Source organism: Balaenoptera physalus, assembly GCF_965194825.1.
Source record: "Balaenoptera physalus genome assembly, chromosome: 2".
NCBI lineage: Eukaryota > Metazoa > Chordata > Mammalia > Artiodactyla > Balaenopteridae > Balaenoptera > Balaenoptera physalus.
Genome location: NC_138883.1, coordinates 117,365,593 through 117,385,371, shown reverse-complemented (window position 1 = coordinate 117,385,371; position 19,779 = coordinate 117,365,593). Strand labels below are relative to the sequence as shown.

The following is a 19,779-nucleotide window of genomic DNA, read 5'->3' as shown; positions in this document are numbered from 1 at the left end:
TCAGAGGTTGCAGGATGTGCCCAAGCCAGCAACCACCATTTCTTTCCACTGCAGAATACCTTTCCTCCAACCCACACTGCCAGGGTCACGAGGACCTCACAGGCCAGAGGCCCCGCCACTTGGCCCTTCTAATCTCTGTTGGACCCAACACAGTTGGTATGTCCCCTGTACCTCTGGGCCCCAAGCTCTCCTCCTAAGAGAGTCCTGTACCTGGAAATGCAGAGGCAGAACATACTTATTGGAGTGTGGGAGTGAAAGATCAAGGAGAGACCCTGTTGGTTTTTGTTTTGAGAGCAACCATTCAGGCACTTTCCTCTCCAGCATCCTGCTCAGGAAAGGTCATGAAGGGGGACTAAGGGGAAAAAGAACACGTGGATGGTTCAAACCAAGACAAGAGGACCAGAGAGACAGGACACAGTTAAAAGGAAGGCAGATGGGTGGGCTCGTGTGACAAGCTAATCCAAGCAGATCAAACCCTCAGCACAGCCCCAGCTCACAGGAGCTGCTCAGTGCTCGCCTGATGAGTGACTGAGCGACTCTGCCTCACACTTCTGGGCCAGCACAGAGTATCAGCGTGCCCAGTGCACTCTCAGGCCTTGGGACATGCACCTAGTCATCCTGGCGGGGCTGGTGGCCCTGGGAACTCACACTCTCGGAGTCTTCCAGCATCCTTGTGGTCTCCTGCACTTCAGGGGCACTGGGAACCACCACTGGCATAGGAGGCCGGCTCCTTCCTAAAGTCCCGATGGAGGCCGTCTTCACCGAGTGAATGTGATGATTTAGAGCTGAGGGGGAAAGGGCACCATCAGGTGTGTGGCTGAGCCTGCTGCCCTAGACCTCACAAAGGTACCCAAGGTCCAAATGCTGCTAAGGATGAGGGACGCACCCAGTCCCAGGGCAGGGACCCTGCTCTGAAAAGGCACTGGAACAAGATGGCAGGAGGGAGAAAGCAGGGCATCCAAGAGGCCAAATGTTCCATTTGGCTTTAGAAAGCTCATCTCCTAGTCCAGTTGCTCTCAAAGTGTGGTGGCCCAAGGGCCGCTGGCAGGATATGTGGGAGGTCAAACCTCTTTTCATAATAACGCCAAGACAGTTTTTGCCCTTCCACCAATGGTACAAAAGCAACAGTGGGTAAAACTGCTGGAGCCTTAGCACAAATGAAGGCAGTGGCACCGAACTGTAAAGTCATTCATGGACGTGCATACTTGCAAGTTTAAAAAGAGCCAGTTTAAGATCATCGTTAATGAAGTAGCAAAAATTATGTTATGAAATCTCAACCTTGATTACACATCTTTTAAATATTCTAAAATGGAAATATGGGTAAAATACTTCTGCTGTACACCAAAGCATAATAGCTGTCTTCAATAAAGGCACTTGTAATTGAGTTGTGAGCTGAACTGCTGCTTTCTTCACGAAACATCAATGTTAGTTCAGAGAAAGACTGACACACAAACCGGTTATTCAGACTTGAGCATTTGGCAGATATTTTCTAGAAAGTGAATGAAGTAAAGTCAGTCACTTCAGGGAAAACAATGGACAGTATTTATTTTCAATGATAAAATTTAAGTTTAAAGGGAAAAATCAGAATTTTGAAAAACTTGTATCTGCCACCATGAGCTTGAGAGTTTCCCAATACTTACAGATGTTGGTGATATTAATGAATGTATTTTTAGATACTGTTTAACAAAATGTATCAAAATTCGGAGGATCTGTATAACTTGGTGAACCATTACTTTCCAAAGACCAACATGTGATGTTCAGTCCATGCATTCAAAGTACAAGATATATGGATTTACTGGAACAGAGTACAAATAATTATATGGTTTCTGATTCCACATTACAAACAAACCTATAAGAAACTACAACTTGTTGAGTTTTGCTGTAAGTATCAAAAAAGAATATTCCACAGTTGTCTGAAAAGGTGATAAAAATAATCTTCCCTTTTCCAACTACATATCTGAGGCCAGATTTTCTTCAACCAAAACAACATATTGCAACAGATTAAATGTGGAAGCAGGTGTGAGAATCCAGCTGTCTTCTATTAAGCCAGACATTAAAGAGATCTGCAAAAATATAAGACAATGCTACTCTTCTCACTATATTTTTATTTTGAAATAGTTATTTTTCATGAAAAATATGCTATTTATCTTAACATGATAGATTTATTGCTATTTTTAAATGAATAAAATAGTTTTAAAATCTGTTTTGATTTCTAATATAGTAAATAATGATAGGTACAACCCACGTGAAGAAAAGCTCTTGTGCAGCTTCAACAGCTTGTTAAGAGTTAAAAAGCATCCTGAGACCAGAAAGCTTGAAAACCAGTGATTTATTCTGAAACAAACCATCATAATAGAGAAAAATGTGAAAGAGGAGGAGGCAGAAAGCACGCCTTTGAGGTGAGAGGGCTTTTGTTGAGCTGCGTGAACTCGAGGAGTTAACTTTCCTTCTGCAGGGTTATTCCTTCACCCTAAGGTTCTTCCTTGTTTCCAAGTCTTGGCCTCCCTGACCCTTCTCCAGCTGGCAGGAACCCTATGGAGTGAGGCAACTCTGGGAGGAGGCTGGGCAGACCAGATCTGTTGTTCATACCCATGCCACTGGCTTTTACCACCAAGGACTCTGCACCCAAAACACAATTCAGAAAGTCAGCCCTTGCTCCCCACCAAATTATTCTCTGGTTTATATATGTTCCCAAAGGAGGAGCCCTTATACTCCCTGTGAGGGGCAATGCACCCTGCGACACGAAATTGCAGGGATAAGCTTGGAGGACATTTGCTTTGTTACTCTGCAAAGAAGAGGTGACTTGTGCCATAAGCCAGAGCCAAAGGGCCCCTCCAGTGGTGCTGCTGTCCCCACTCACCTTGCTGGGATAGTAATGGTGTGCTTGGCAACGCTGGATCATAGGTGGGAGGACCTGGGGCAGGGATTGCTGGCACAGCAAAGCTCTTCAGTGGGTGGGAAGGGCGAACGTGGGCTGTAGGAAGACTCTGGCCTGAATCTTCCTCTTGGGAGCTGGCCAAGTAAGAGGAGCTGGTAGCACCTTCAGGATCCTGGTGATCAGTACAGCATGTTTGAGACGAGGAGGCTGGCATGGTGTCAGTGCTGGGGGTGTTTCGAACAGATTCTACAGCAGGAAAGTCCAAATGTTAGCATTTATTTTACCATTGAACATATGCACACTCCAGGGTTCTGGCTACCTCTAAGGGCTCCTGAAACCAGCTCAATAAGCACTTAGGATCAATGCTAGTCCAAGGGAACATGAATTAGCACCACTGTCAAGGCTAAGTAAGAACAGTCTAATCTAAGAATCCCCAACAATTTTGTCAACCAGATGCTGGATTTGTTTCACCTACACAATCAAGTGGTCACAATTTTATAGATTTAAAGTTCTTCACAGTACTCACTATGGAGCACATATCAAGGTTCCTGAGATGTTGTCTATTAAGATGTAAATAAGAAGAAAAGAAGGGACTTCCCTGGTGGCACAGTGGTTAAGAATCCGCCTGCCAATGCAGGGGACACGGGTTCGAGCCCTGGTCTGGGAAGATCCCACATGCCACGGAGCAACTAAGCCCGTGCACCACAACTACTGAGCCTGTGCTCTAGAGTCCGCGAGCCACAACTACTGAGCCCATGTGCCTAGAGCCCGTGCTCTGCAACAAGAGAAGCCACCGCAATGAGAAGCCCACCGCAGTGAAGAGTACCTCCTGCGCGCCGCAACTAGAGAAAGCCTGCATGTAGCAACCAAGACCCAACGCAACCGTAAATAAATAAACAAACAAACAAATAAATAAAAAGGAAGAAGAAAAGAAAACTGAAAATTTCACTCACTGATTGACAGTCTCAGAGACTAGCCTTTCCCAGACAACATGTCTTACCACCAAGACTGGCTGGGTACCTGACAAGGACCAGCTCTGCCTGCGAGGCCTGGTGGTCACTGCAGGAGAGGCAGTGCCACAGGCCCTGCACGCTCTCTGGCTACTGTGCACACCCTCCCCAGAGCAACAGCCCCACAGCTCAAGTGAGACCTGGACAACCAAACAGTCCAGAGGTCTGTAAATGGCTTTAAGATCCTGCCATGAGGTATTTGGGGGTCCAGAGAAAGAAAAAGCCTGGAGAAGGGGAAAACTCAAGAAGAACATGACAAACATCTCAAAATATGTGAAGAGGGGGCTTCCCTGGCGGTGCAGTGGTTGAGAATCTGCCTGCCAGTGCAGGGGACACGGGTTCGAGCCCTGGTCTGGGAAGATCCCACATGCCGCGGAGCAACTAGGCCCGTGAGCCACAACTACTGAGCCTGCGCGTCTGGAGCCTGTGCTCCGCAACGGGAGAGGCCGCGACGGTGAGAGGCCCGCGCACTGCGATGAAGAGTGGCCCCTGCTCGCCACAACTGGAGAAAGCCCTCGCACAGAAACGAAGACCCAACACAGCCAAAAATAAATAAATAAATAAATTTAAAAAAAAATGTGAAGAGGGGTCAGAGTTGTTCTGGAAGGCAGCATGGGGGGTAGAAAAAGCACTGGCTTTGGAGTCAGATAGACCTGAACCCTAACCTCTACATACGAGCTGAGCGAACTTGGCAGTCACCAAATCTCTGAATCTGTTTCTTCACCTATAAAAATAGGGAGAATAACACATAATTCACCAAGGATTAATTAAGAAAACGTATGTCAAGTGGTAGACACAGGGTTTGAGTAATTGATAAGGTTCTTTTCTTCGTAAATTACCCGAGTGCTTACTCTGAGCCAGGCACCATGCTAAGTGCTTTATACTCATTGGCTCATTCCATCCTCCTAGTAACTCATTAGACACTGGGAGGTTAAGCACGGCCCAAGGACACAGAACCGATGGGGCAGGATTCCGAATCCCTGCCCGAGTCCCAAGTCCATGCTCCAGCCACTACACATCACACTGCTCTTCCATGCCCAATACCACCCGTCCCCCGACTCTGCAGGGGCAGAAGCAGCACCAAGTGCCAGGGAGACCATATGAGGAAGACCTTTCAAACAGTGTGAGCTGGTGCAGATCACCATCCCCATCCCCACCCTGAGGAGGGGTCTGGAGGATACCAGCTCAGGGCCACAGGCCGCACCAGGTAGCCTGAAGGAGGGCCTCCCTTGATTCCTAGAGTCCTCAACCTTATCAAGGAAAATAAACCCTTTTAAGCAGTAATGCACGAGCAACCTGCAGAAATCCAACCTTTCCCTGCCTTTGTTGCGGAGATAGCAATGAATCTGTTCCCTTGGGCTCTCAGGAGATGGGCCATGGCAGTCATGAGTGCTACTCCCTTAACTTAAAGGCCTTGGGTCCCAGCAATGAGGGACTCATACACCCTCCCCAGGTGTTGAGAGCCTGGCTGTGATAACCCTCCCAGGCCTAGGTCCCTTCTCGTCCTTTCCAGGGTGCGCTGAGGATCCCACTTCTTATGCTTGCTCAGGTCAGCTATCGCCACACCTGGGGAGCTGCTGGTCCCACCCTGTGTGATCCTGGGCCGGGTGGAAGCTGGTTAGCGAGGGTAACAAGGATGAGGAGAGAGAGAGCAGGCTCTAGCCTGGACCATGTCAGATTGTCCTGGCAGATATGTTAGGTCAGCTCTGGGCACACAGGCCTACCTTGGATGCCTCAACTGCCTTAATTTGATGCATACGCTTCTGAGGGCCAGAGATGGTGGGAAACGTGAAAAAGGAAAAGAGGGTTGCCTACATGAATCAGAGTGTGGAGCAACTCCAGAGGGCACCAGCACACTGTATTCTCTGTGAAGGGTGTGCCCTGAAATTGTGCAACACCTCTGGCCCACGAGGGAAACTATGCTGTAATTAAAACTTCTGCTTTGGTGAGGGACCTACTTCCTGACTGACCTCTCAGAGTTGTCTAAGACACACAAAGTGAGCAGTGGCCGAGCGCTTGGGCAAGTGGAAAGCACGCTTTCTGCATCAGGTGGTAGTGACATAGTAAATGTCCAAGGAAAAGACACAGCCAATGCCCTCTAGAGCAAAGACGGCCCTGGACAAGGTCTAGTCATGCCAAGCCCACATCTACAGGTCTGTGGTAACACTGGGCTCTAGAAACACAGGAAAACACAACAGGAGGAGAACTTTGATCACTTATAGATACCTGCTCTACATTTCAAGTCCATCTTCAGTGGCTCCATTACAAGTTTTACCTTCTTTTTTCTCCTCTGGTCATTAAAACAAGGAACCCTTTAGTGGTACAAATAGTTACTTCTCCTCTTTTCGCTTTCTGCCTGAATCCATACAGAACCAAGCTTTTATCAACACTGGACCACTTGGATGAGGGGTGGGTGGGAGCCCTATGCTTCTTGCCAACCTTCAACCCCCTCCTTGTCCAAGAGGGAGGAGGAGGGGCTGATCTGACTGGGAAGACCCTGCCATGCACTTAGGTAGGCCCATATCTCAGTGGGTGAGGTCTTTCTGCCTTAAAAATGGAGAAACAGAGTCAGGACACAAAAACCACTTTCTAAGAGCAGGTTTGGAGGGCTGCTTTCTTGTCTGTTCTATCTGAGATTATGTCTGTGAGGCAGCCTTTGGTTCTCCATAGCCTCCTATAGACTGTCTTTCCCTAGAGGCAGGACCCCACACCTGGATTTGGAGGGAGGGAGAGGCCAATTTTAGACATGAATTCAAGCAGCATTCTCCAAACCAAGTAAAGGTTTGGGAGTAGATAACTATCAGAGTTATCAGGCATCTCTTAATAAGCTTTGACCTCCATTTGATGCTTTGGGTATGTTTATAATTGATCAAAACATAAAGGAGGAAGGGATGTTACTGGCAACCCAAGCTTCTAGCATGAAGTTTTGAGGTTCTTTTAAAATGGAATTCACTTGAAATTCCCTATTTTCCAGAACTACCAAAACTTAGTTCTACTAGTAACATATGTAAATATTAAAAGACAAGTTTCAAATGATGGAAAAAGAGTACATTGTATAGATGAGAAGTGGTTTTTTTTTTCACCTTAAAACTGAGAAGATGGAAATTAATTTTCAATTAATGAGGAACAGTATTTATTCCATTTGCTGTCCTCTCACCTTCACTTTTTCTTAAAACTGTTTTGATAAAGCTGTTTCTTAAGATTTCCAAACTGGGGCATGTTAGTCTGTCAATGTATATCTTTAAATACACTGCAGATTGTTAGGCTAATTTCCTATCTATTTTTAGAGATGATCTATGCCTGTGAGCCCTTTCTAATTTCAGTAATCCACTAGGCAACCTGAGGTTTACAATATGCATAAGCTCAACATGGCCACTGGCCCTGCTGTCCCAGGTGTTGCTCTTACTTTGGAACATGGCAGAAGTAAGTAATTAAGACCCAACATTAGAACTACCTTATAGCTGCCCTAAGAACCTTCCCAACATTAGGCAAAGGCAACATCTAGTGTCTGAAAATCACCCAGAATACATTTTCCTTTCAAACTGGAGGATTAAAAAAATAAACAAACTGAAAATATGACAGAATTAAGATGCAAGGTGAGGAAACAAGACATGGTTATGTGATTAGAGTTACGTTTTTACCAAAACAACACCTTGCCCTAAGCACTTAAAACTTAGGGGAAAAAAATGGAGTGAATTTTATAGAAACAAATTTGAGTCAGTAACAGAAACGTTATGATAAACAAATAACACTGAAAAAAAATTCCAAATCGTTCTAAGCAGGGCAAGTCCTCCCCATTGCAGCCTGCCGATGCTTTTCGGAATGCTTTCCGCCTGGGGCTCCATCCTCATCTCTCACCTGTGGAATTGGCCCTGTCTGAAAGGGACATGGATGTGCCAATGGGCCATGAGCTGCCCGGGTGGTAGAGATGACTGCGAGCTGGAGAAGCGAGGCTGCTGGAGTGGAAATGATGGTGAGGGTTATCGAGGGAATGGATGGGATGGGCACTAATCACAGCTGTGAATGAACACAAGACAGAGAAATGCTTAACATGCTTGCACAGACACACACATATCACAGTTCAAAAGCAGTTACCCCGCGCCCCCCTCCCATACTGTACGACCACTTCCTTGGCTTTTTGGTGGCAGCTGGCTGAATTTGGACAATTAGCCATGGGTTTTACACTTGTTTTAAAAAGTCAACACACTCCTATGCATATGTCTCTAGATATACACAGAAAGAAAAAACCCTGAGGACTTTTACTAAAATGTTAACAGTGATTATCTTGTGGGGAAGAGTGGTGAAGAATTTTTTTAAAAATTTCTTTTGGTTTATCTTTATTTTCCAATTCTTGTACAATAAATATTGATTATATGAGTTATTAAAAATATCTACTTGAATATGTCATAAAATATAAATCCATAAGCAAACAAATGGTGGTTTGGGTATCTATTATTTTTTTCTCTTGCTTAAAAAGACAGAAGTCCCTTTTCCTTTGAGTATATTCCTAATTCATTCTGTCTTTTCTTACTTGCTGAATGAAGCATGAAATAGGTATTTAGGCTGAATGAATAAGTAGCTGTTTAATCACTTTTCATCTTAAAAGGAATGCAAGTGGAACTGAACTCTTACGGTCCAATCTAGTACTAAAAGCATGAAACACAGGCCTAGGGCACCATCTCTTCCTGCTTCCAGTCTGGGAGCTCAGCCACATCCATTCACATATTAAAAGATAAATGGATTTTTCCTAAATTGCCTCTTTCCTTCCCACACTGGCTAAGGAATTCAATTTGCTGCATTTAGCAAACAAATCCAAATTTTCACACAGATGTTCCACATACAACTTTACATGAAGACAAAGTGCTTCTTTAATGAGGCTTCATTATCGATCCCACAGATGCAAACAAACAAAATCAGAAGCCCAGTTGGGATGTAAACTTTTCTTAGGTACTCCCTTAGAGTAGCTGGAGAAGCAGAATGTTTAACATCAAGATAACCAGCTCTAAATCCCCCAAACAGGTAAGCAGGCAGGGTTGGTTAGGAACACATGGGATCTTTTTATTCTTCCCTTTAAGCAAGGACTTCACAAACTTTGTGATAAAACTTAATTTGCCTCTGGAGTCTATTAAAATGTCTTGTCACCAAGAATCTCCCTAGATCTTTGGGGAGCCACTCAACATGACTTTGGTGAAGAAAATCCCAGTCAATAAAATAGAGGCCTTTATTCTGCAGCTTTCTCTTTGCCACGTGCAAACAAGCAGGTGGCACAACCAGCCAGAGACCCTGGAGCAGTGCTACCCCTCCCCCGCTCAAGGCCTGGGAAACTAATCGGGGCTTTCCCTGCCCTCAGGGATCAGAAGCTGCAGGTGGTCCCTTGGAATAAAATACAACTTGGAAAACCTGGCTGAGGAGAGGACTTAGGGCAGCTTGGCAGTCAGCATCTCCTCCAGGGGAAGACAGGTAGTTTTCAGAAGTAGGGTGTTTTAGAATCAATGTTTTCCAGAATTAAGGCTAGGGTGAGGGGAAAAGCCTCCTGATTTTTATCTAAGAAGTGCAACTTGAAAGTGTTTTAGGTACAGAGAACTCTCACAAAAGAAAAACAAAGTTGACTTTAAGGCATTGCCAGTTTTTCCAAATTAAGTAAATTAAAAATGTGAAAGTGCCTGTCTAGAATACAGTTGGCAATCATTAGCTATTAGCTGAACCAGAATCCAATGCGTCTGGTGCAAGGCCTTTGATGGAACCTCATCCTGACACCACCAAGCCTTTCTCAACAGTGCTCAGACATTTAAAGCCATGGTAGGTGGTTGGGGGATGCAGACTCCAGGGAATCCCAGCCTGTGAAAAAGGACTGAAGCCACGTGGGGAAAAGCATATCTCTAAACCTGAAGATCACAAGTATATTTGGGAACCTGGTTTCAGATTCTTGAATTAAAGAATCCACTCACGCATCCAACTGTTGAGGCACAAATTAAGTAATACTGTACATTTATGCATACTCCTTCCCACCACCAAAAAAAGAAAAAAAACAGGAATGCCATCAACTAATACAGCACATCTTTTCTGTGTAACATATTTAAAAGTAACAAATCTAGGAATAGGGTTAGTCAAATTTTACAAGTTTTAAAAATAAGCCAGTTCAGGCAAGAACTAAAGTCTTACATAAAACAAACAAGTAAGTAGACAAGCTACCATCTTCTTATAAATCAAAAGCAACTGGAATGGAATAATTTACTCTTTTTGGACACTTCTAAACCTGGGGAGCCCGTCCAGGGCACCTCTGATGAGAGGGAAACCGGTTTTCCTTGCACACTTCCAAGTACAGGCCCCTCTTTTTTTAATCATGGACCCTAAGCAAAAACTACTTTGTGCAGAAATGACCTATTAGCAAATCGGCCCTTTCCCTTTCAAAGCTGATTTTTAGAATCTCGTGCAAGTGACAGCGTGTGTGCAGACATTTACACTCTCATGGATTCCACCAGTTTCCAAGTATATGGTGCCATCTTCTGTGTGTAGGATATCTGTGATTATTTAAAATCTCTGTCACTTGTTAACAGGGATGGCTAACAGTTCTGAAATGGGACATCTTTTAAGAAATGAATAAAAATCCAAAAGCTCATTTAGGTTAAACTAAAAAGTGATCTTTCAGGATCTGAATCTAGGCATCTGACAGTGTTAATGTTTACTAACCTACTGTTCAGTCCAGAGCAAATAACTTCAAGATCAAATAGTTTTTTAAACTTGATATTGGTAGGCAGGTGGCTTCTTATCTCTCTAGAATGGCACAGAGGACCCTCAACTGGAAGTCCCATTGTGCCAGCTAATCTGAAAGGCTTCCCCACCTTGAAAACAGTAACAGGGAGAAGAAACACTAGTTTAAAAATATAATTGGTCTGTCCCATTGCTTTTTGGTTTTTTAATCATGACAGTTAACTTATTTTGAGTTTAAAATATTATTAAAGGAGGCTGGGCAATTTTCATGCTTATGAAAGTGAAGCATGGGTCAGATAAGGTTGAAAAATATTGCTTTAAAAACTCCATGCTGTCCACCTAAAACTCCTCTAAAATATAACGTCTATTAACTAAAAAAAAATTCCGCAGGTGCCTATCAACACTGATTATGTATTGGGAAGCCTAAGGAATACTGTGACATCTAGCCATCTTCAGCCCCATCTCTCCTGCAGAGACTCGATGTACTTTTAAAGAGACTGGTCACTTCCCTAATGCCTGGGAGACTTGTGGAAATTGGCTTCTTAGCTTATTTGCACTGAAATTAAAGAAGCTACTTGCAAGAATAAACATTAATTGCAAAATATGGCAAATGTTTGATACTTATTCCCTCAAGGTGCCAAAGCTTTGGTAGATTATTTTTTGTGTTAGGATCAAGTGAAGTCAAAGAGATCATTGATAGTTGTTCCCCAACATGACTGGATAGATTGGCAGCCCTCGGGAAAAGACAAGCTTTTAACTTACGCTGGGGTGGCTGGGAGTCAAAGGGCATCATCATTTTTGGTCTCATTCCCCGCCTTCCAGCCAGTGTAGACATGCTGTCCTCTGATTCATGCCCTAGACATTAAATATGGAGGCTGGTTACAAACACGTGCCCTAGGCCAATGTGCAGCCTCAGCAGTAAAACATTTCAAGTGGGGGATTCAGGACTCACAAACAACAATGGGACAAGGTGTTTCTGCAGGAAGTGAAATAAAGAGGAAAATGACCATTAGCGCATTACAGGAGTCCCTGTTGAGTCAACTCAGTTGACACAACGCTGACTACCATGCTTCACCGCAGGTCTGTGAGGAAGAGCAGCCAGACCAAGAACATGCTGAACACCACAATGAGAGCTGGGCTCCAACTGAAGGGACGGAATGAAATGCACAGACATAGGCTAGGTTGACATTCAAATGCTTGAATGTCAGGTTGGTGAAGCATGATGAGAGACGTAACAGAGCTAGAAGACTGTCTCATCTGGGTATAGAACCTCTCCCCCCTAACAAGCTAGCTATTCTTCATCAGAGGTTGATCCTGTAACACACATTTCTTTAACTCTAACCTCGTATAGGAATCACCAAATTAAGGCAACCTTACAAAATGGAAAATGGTTTAAATGAAAATAGTCTCCGAACATTTGGGAAAAACCTGCACCTCTATATGAATTCCGCCTTTGATGGATGTTGCTGTCCATGGAATTGTCAACCGGTGTGATATCTTGAGAGTTACGAGGAATTGGAGTATCAGTCATGATGGGGTTTGGGTCTGGAGATTTATCAATGGGTTTCAGCTCCAGTCTCTCATGATGGATCCAGAGGTCTGGGGGTTTGACATCTTTGGAGTTCCCTTTGTACTTGTGGGAGCCATTCACTGATTTGCAAGCAGCTCGTTTCCTAGGTACAAAATTAAGAGGATTTTTAAAAGTAACTCTTGAATATTATTAGTCAAAAGGTTTGAATGATTAAAACTTCCCTTCTGAGAGATGCTTCAAGCAAAATCAGAAGCAAACAAACAAGAAAAACAGAGTCAAGAAGTTTCCTTCTGGGAATAGTAAGTGTATCTCTGCTTTGTCCACATATATTTAGAGGTATGTACACGGGCATATTTGAATATTGCCTTGTGACTTTTTTTTTGAGTATAAACAGATTAGACAGCATTTTTGAATCAAATAATCTCTAAAGCAAAAGGTTTCTCCCCAAGTTTCCAATCAATAGAGAAAGGACCCCGTTAACTAGAAATATAACAACGGAGTAGACATAGAGTCTGCTTATAAAGGAGGAAGGGAACTACATTTTAGGTAACTCAAACTAGGACCACCAACTGGGTAAAGTCAAGAATGGGGATGACAGTGTCGACTTTTCTGTGCCTTAGTTTCTCCGTTAAGTCACTCACCCCACTCAATAAGCATTTATTAGGTACCTACTGTATGTCAGGTCCTATGCTGGACTGCTGTACCCTCAGCACTTCTGGCCAAGTGAGGACAACAGACACTGAACTATTATTTTTAAATGTTCTGAGCTTAATGAAATGCCAAGTGTTATAGTAACCTCTTAATAGCTGGACATACAGTGGACAGGAAAAATGTGAAGGAAAAAGTGACATTTAAGCTAAGACCTAAATGGGACAGGGCAGAAGGTGCATTCCAGGTGGTAAAATCAGATTATGTCAGAGCCCTGAAGCACAGAGCAACAGCCTGGTGTGTTAGAGGGACTGTAAAAAGTCCTGAGTGGTGGGAGTGTATGAACCATGGGGAGAACGATATGAAATGATGCTGGCAAGATGGGCAGGGATTAGATCATAAAGGGCTTTTAGAGCCACGCCAAGAGTCTGAAGTTCCCTCTATGAGTAAAGAGAAACCCCTAAATGGTTTTAAGCAGCAGAGTAAGGAGATGAACTCTGAGTTAAAAATTTAAACCAACTGGGATGTGAAGAATGGATCTGAGGGGTAGGGGACAAAACAGGAGGGCCATTAGGATGCAACTGCAATGATCTCAGCCATGACTGATGGGGGCCTGGGACAGTGAGAATGGAGGAAAGAGGGAGATTTGGCGGTTATTTAGGAGCCCAAAATGACAAGACTTGGTGAAAAAATGGATGTGGGAAAGGATAGGAATAAAGAAACAAGAGAAATAAAGGATTATGCCGAGGTCTCTGGCTTAAGCCATTTACTAACACTGGGGAGAAGCAGGTTTGACAGAAAAGATTATAAATTGTTTTGGACATGCTAAGTGGCTCTGAGACACTAAAGATGAAACATAAAACAGGTAATTGGTTCTGAGACTGAGGCAAGCCTGAGACTCAGAAGAGAGAGGCCTTGGCTAAAGAGAGAAATATGGGAGTAGCTGAAATTCAGAAGTAAATGAAGCCAAAGGAGCAGGTATCACTAGGAGAGAGCGTAGAAAGAGAAGAGAGTAATTCTAGGACCAGGCCCTGAGGAATGTCTGTATTTGATGGCTGAGTAGATTGGAGAGGCTGCGAAAAAGAACACACAATCACGGAATTCAAGAGAATGTTTCAAGAAGGAAGGAGTAGTTGACTGTGTTCAGTGTTGAGAGATTAAGATAAGGACTGAAAAATTTCCTTTGCCTTTAGCAATATGGAAGTCACTGGTGACCTCAGCAAAAGCAATTCTGCTGAAGCAGTAGGGGCAAAATTTGGATTAGAAAGGACTGAAGTATGAATGGGCAGTGAAAAAATGGACAAGTGAGTGTAGACAAGTATTCGAGAAATTTGTGGTGAAGGGAAAGATAGAGATTTGTAAGTGGTTGGTGGTAAGGACCATGCAACAGAGGAAGGGTTATAATTATTTCTTAAGATAGAAGAAGTTTGAGCACACTTACATGCTGAAGGGGCAGAGCCAATAGAGAGTGAGAGGTTAGCTGTGCTGGAGAGAGGGACAACCACAAGTACAAGGTCTCAGAAAGCAGGAGACACTGGGATCCAGACGGTAAGTGGAGAACTGGTCTCCGACAGGAGGAAGGGGGAGAAAATGATTATTCCCAACATGGAAAGGTTTTTAGATTTGATGGTGGTACACTGAGGTAGTTCTTGTCTGTTGAGAGTGAGGGGGCTATAGAGGGCTGTGCTGAGAAACTACAAGGGGCTAGACTCTAAATACTCTGTCAGCTTTGAGGTTGTAAGAGTCTATAAACAACTACAACTGAAATGGGAGGTGCCTCAGGTATTAAAGAGGAAGAAAAGTACTAAGAAAAGCTCACATATTTTCGATGGTCAATGGAACACTTGGAAAGCAGGTCACTGGGGGAGGAGGAGGGGAAAGCTCTATGAAGACTTGATACAATTCTTTTAACCAAAGGGACACAAATTATAGGACCTGCAGATGCAAATACAGAGTACAGAGCCTATTACAAACTCATTTTCCTACCTCTCAATCTGAAGACTAAGTACTTTATTTTTTATTTACTTTGAATTTTAAATCCCCCCAAACATTAAGGAATTCTGTCATTTTGTTTTTTCAGATTCTTTTAAATAAAGATCTCAAGATGTCTAAAACTAGATGTAAAATCAAGTCCATAAAGATAAATGGGAAATGCTGGAAAAGAAGCTTATAGAAAAGTTGTAGCATAGAAAAATGTAATCTCTGAGGTTTTAAAGAGAAACAGTTTTCTACAATCAAAGGTAGGTAGGGAAAGCTGTAAGAGGCAGCAATCAAGAGGCTTATAAAGGGAGCCCCCATTCTCTTGGAAAAATGATGAATGTAAGCTATAGAAAGCTATTTTATTTGGGCAAAAGAAAGATTAAAAACATCACATAACCTACAGAAAATGACATAAAGCCATTACTAGTAGCAGTTAGATGGTAGCTTGTACTTGCCCTCTATTTTGAAAACAAACAGATTTATCGTTATTAAATACACGCATCCTTGCCTTGGGCAGACCAGGTCTGATGATAATCACACAGACATGAATTTCTCTTTTCTCTTTATGGAGCAATACCTCCATCTTACGATCCTTTAGGATACTGCAACTAAAGTTGTTCTATTACTCATACTGTGTTTTTGCTATTAGGGGTAACTCAAGAATCTCCTTTTTTATGGCATCTGTCTTGCTGGCCAGAGATAGGAGTAGAGTATGACCTAGGGTCAAGGATTCTCTCAGGTTCAGGAGTGTAGGCTGTTATCACGCACCACATTATGGAATCACCTTGCTATCTCCTCTAGACAATTAGCCGCAAGCCTCAAAATCCCAGAGGAGTTCAGAGCTCACAGCCAGCTGACCTCTCTGCTAATGTGATATGCTGATTCTAAGTAATCCTTTCTCGTTCATTTAATCAATACATCTCTCCACCGCATTCCCCCCACCCCACCTCCTGCAGTCCCAACCTCAACTTCCACACTTGGTAGCACTTCTTTAAAAATACTCTTAAGCTTAGATTTAGAGTCTATGGTCTATGGTCTCCGTCCATCTCAGCTGACATTTGTGCCATGAAATTCCAGAAACTCCTGTGCATCTGGTTCACTGTGTGCACAGAGACAGACAGTCTTCCAAAGGGGTCCCCAACAAGACTGGACAGTGTCCACTTTCCTCTCCAGATCGATTGTCTACTTGGCTCTCTGACTTGAGAGGCTGAGTTAAATGAACTATATCTACATGGTAACTCTGTCCCTGGCTTCCAGTTGGTTTGGCAGGTAGAATGCACAGGCCAGACACTGGAAGGTAGGAGGTATTTTCTTTCCTGCCCCTTCACTGCTGGGCTACAGGTTGGCAGTAGTTACACTCCTGCCACCCGACACGGTTCCCGTCACAAGCCCTCTCCCGCTGCTTCAAGATCCCTGAAAACAGCTCTCTCTTCATCAGAAAAACCCCTCGCCCTTTTAAGGGTGACAGTGGCCTATCACTGCTGCTGGCCCTTGAACGCTGCTGCCTGACGCTAACCCCACCTAGGACGTTGTAAATGGTCCCCTTCATTAAAGCCTCCCTCACCCCCTTTCAGTGTGCCACCTCTTTCCTGCCAGGACCCTGAATGACACACACTTAATAAGAGGAACCATTCTGCATTTCCTTTAAAAATATTTAAAACGTCGCTTTTCACATATTTTATGTTTTAACTCTGTGTACAGCTCCAGATACAGAAGTCACATAGAAGCAAAAGAATACATACAAAAAAATGTATGGGCTACAACTGGGGCCCCTTACTTTTTCTGGTGAGAAGTGGTACGCCTGGTGCAAAAGACAGCGATGATCACGACCACCACGATGGTGATGACGCCGACGGAAACGATGATGACCAGCAGCATGTTACTGTCTAGAGGAGAGGTGGGGCTTCCATGAGGGCTGTTACTGCCTGGAAAGGGAGAACCGTACGCTTGCTAGTGTTAGAGAATTCTAGCATAAGGTCAGGCTACAGAACCGTCATGTGAGTATAGGTACTTCTGTGAGCTTCTTGATAACAGTCATCGCCGTGCCTTGTATAAAAGGCACCGTGCCTCATGAACGTGGCCGTGCCTCATGAACGTGGCCGTGCCTCGTGAACACGGCCATCTCCACTAGATTATGAAATCTAGAGAGCGGAGTTTCTGCCCTATGCACAGTACCTTGCACAAAGCTGGTGTTCAATAAAAGTTTCTCAAGTTATACTGAACACTGTGCTTGGACAAATAAGGGCGTCTGTCTCCTGGTGTCTTATGTTGTATGTAAATTCATTTTATAGAGCACCATTTGTGAATCATTTTAGTTTTCTGACTTGCAAAACTATCTTAAAAATGTACATTCATAGAAAACAAAAGGTTTTTTCCAACATATAGATGTCTGCCATCACAAAAAAATTACTTGAAAAATAACGTCTCTCTTTTTATAAATACACAGTCTATGCAGAGTTAATTTTCTTATTCAGTTTTAGGAAAAAGTAAGTCTGTATATATGCATTAATTTGACAAATATTTATTGAGTGGTTACTATGAGCCAGGCATTGTTCTAGGTACTAAGGATGCAACAGTGAACAACAAAGATAGGTAGGGGTGGGGGCAGACAATAAACAAATAAGAAATTATTAGTTTGTAATAAGTGCTACGAAAAAATAAAATGAAGGTATATGATACAGAGTGACTGGGTGGCTATTTTAGATTGAATGGATGGGAAAAGCTTCTCTGAGGAGATGGCATTTGGGCTGAGATTTGAATGACATGAATGATCCCACCATACAAAGACCTGGAGGAAGAACATTCCATACAGAGGGAATAGCTAGTGGAAGGATCCTATGGCAGCAATGAGCTTGGCATGTTCAAGGAAGAGAAAGGCAGCCAGTATTGCTGAAGCAAAGAGAGATATGCAAAGTTAGAGAGAAGGAAGTGAGCAGAAAAAACATGAAGGTGAGGCTGGAGAGGTGTGCAGAGGCCACATCATTCAGGACCTTGAAGAAACAGATTTTCTTCTTCTTCTTCCTATTATTGTTCCCTCACTGCTCACAGGATGAGGCTCAGCTTTTTATCAAGGCCTTTTGTAGTCTTGCTCTTCCATTTTCTGAAACATAGTTCTTTGCTTCCCACCTCGTTATAAAAGTTATGCATGTTCATATTATAAAATATGGGAAATCCCTCTACACAGATCTAACCACCATGGATATATGACATCTTTTCTTCTAGTTACTCTCTCTTATTGTCCTAACAATCAAAGCTGTACAATAACAGAATGAGCTGTTTTGCTTAACTATTGCTAGTGACTAAATATTTAGTCACTAGAAGAAGTACTTAAGAAGAGTCATCCTACCCGTCTGGGATGTTGTGGAAGAAATTCCTACCATGAAGGTATGGCCTAGGAACCTGTGTTCTTAGAAAAGCTCCTAAAGTGATTCTCACATACAACCTGGCTTATAAACTTACGATCTAATCCAAACTATACTTATTGTGGGAATCCCTTCCATAACACTGGATTAGCGGACCTTTCACTTTTGATTCTATGATTTTATAGGCTACTAAGCACAGTCCTAAATGTGGGATAATTTTGACAGCTTAAGAGCTTATTCTTCTACATTTGCTTTAATCACTTTTATTCTTCATTTCTGAGAAAAAAGTCAGCAGATAGACAACTTAAATTGTACACACTGACCTTCAATAAAATAACATTTTTATATTTGGGAAAGACTATGGAACTGGGAGCCAATACAATTAGATCATACTAGGGCTTTACATAAAACTTTTATTAACAGCAGTGCTGAGTTACTGGGTGCGGAAGTGGTGTGGCAGGCACTGCAAATCAGAGGCTGGGGAGCTGGGGTGTGGGAGGCAAGCAGAGGTGGTGGTGGCAGTTCTTTCCTGCATTCAACAGAGACAAATTCTCATTTAATTACAGTTGACCTCTAACTTCTGAGCTGGCCAAAAGCTCCCTTTTAAAATAGAGTAAGAATGAGCTGCCAATGGGAGCATCAACCCTCCTACCAGGGACATTAAGGCTCACCTGGACTATTGCAACAGCTTCCAAACCACTCTTTTCTGACTTCATACTCGTGACACCCAACTCACTCTCCGCTGTCGTCAGGGTAACAGTAGTAGATACTCAATAAGTGGAAGTCAGTTTACCAGTAGTATCAGACATCTTATGTATGTTACTTACATGAGGAAGCTCACATTTCTTAGCATCAGCGCTTGAGCTTTTGACAGGCTGGTTCTAACCTACCTTCTCTAACACGAGACTCTCTATCCTGTCTCTAGGCAGTGTGATCCCTAGAGAAAGCAGGTTTAAAAAATTTTTTTTTAACATCTTTATTGGAGTGTACTTGCTTTACAGGGTTGTGCTAGTTTCTGCTGTGTAACAAAGTGAATCAGCTATACATATACATATATCCCCATATCCCTTCCCTCTTGCATCTCCCTCCTACTCTCCCTATCCCACCCCTCTAGGTGGTCACAAAGCACCGAGCTGATCTCCCTGTGCTATGCAGCTGCTTCCCATTAACTAGCTGTTTTACATTTGGTAGTGTATATATGTCAATGCTACTCTCTCACTTCGTCCCAGCTTATCCATCCCCCTCCCCGTGTCCTCAAGTCCATTCTCTACATCTGCCTCTTTATTCCTGTCCTGCCCTTAGGTTTGTTAGAACCAATTTTTTTTTTTTTAAGATTCCATATATATATGTGTTAGCACACGGTATTTGCTTTTCTCTTTCTGACTTAACTTCACTCTGTATGACAGACTCTAGGTCCATCCACCTCACTACAAATAACTCAGTTTAGCTCCTTTTTATGGCTGAGTAATATTCCATTGCACATATGCGCCACACCCTCTCTAGCCATTCACCTGTCAACAGACACCTAGGTTGCCTCCATGTCCAAGCAGGCTGTTTTAAACTGCCATGCCTCCACACATGCTTTTATTGCGTCCTAGGATGTTCAATCCCCTCCTCAACATTTAGCAATCTTCTCTGTGCCTTTTAAAATCTGGGTCA

The 19,779-nt window shown here is 43.3% G+C and overlaps 1 protein-coding gene across 11 annotated transcripts in view; it reads right to left on the bottom strand.

Moving 5' to 3' along the window:
• The window catches only part of NEO1 (neogenin 1), a 247,610-nt gene that overhangs the window by 2,758 nt on the left and 225,073 nt on the right, over positions 1-19,779 (bottom strand). For 6 of the 11 annotated variants that reach the window (XM_082443646.1, XM_082443650.1, XM_082443643.1 and 3 more), the window contains 6 exons: positions 16,536-16,683; positions 12,034-12,272; positions 11,362-11,454; positions 7,747-7,905; positions 2,861-3,124; positions 649-785 (listed from right to left, as the gene is read on the bottom strand). In XM_082443646.1, coding sequence (XP_082299772.1) covers positions 649-785; positions 2,861-3,124; positions 7,747-7,905; positions 11,362-11,454; positions 12,034-12,272; positions 16,536-16,683 — 1,040 coding nt within the window. Of the gene's footprint in view, positions 1-648; positions 786-2,860; positions 3,125-7,746; positions 7,906-11,361; positions 11,455-11,501; positions 11,576-12,033; positions 12,273-16,535; positions 16,684-19,779 lie in introns of those variants that run through there. The other 5 variants (XM_082443652.1, XM_082443645.1, XM_082443647.1 and 2 more) reach the window with 4 other exon arrangements.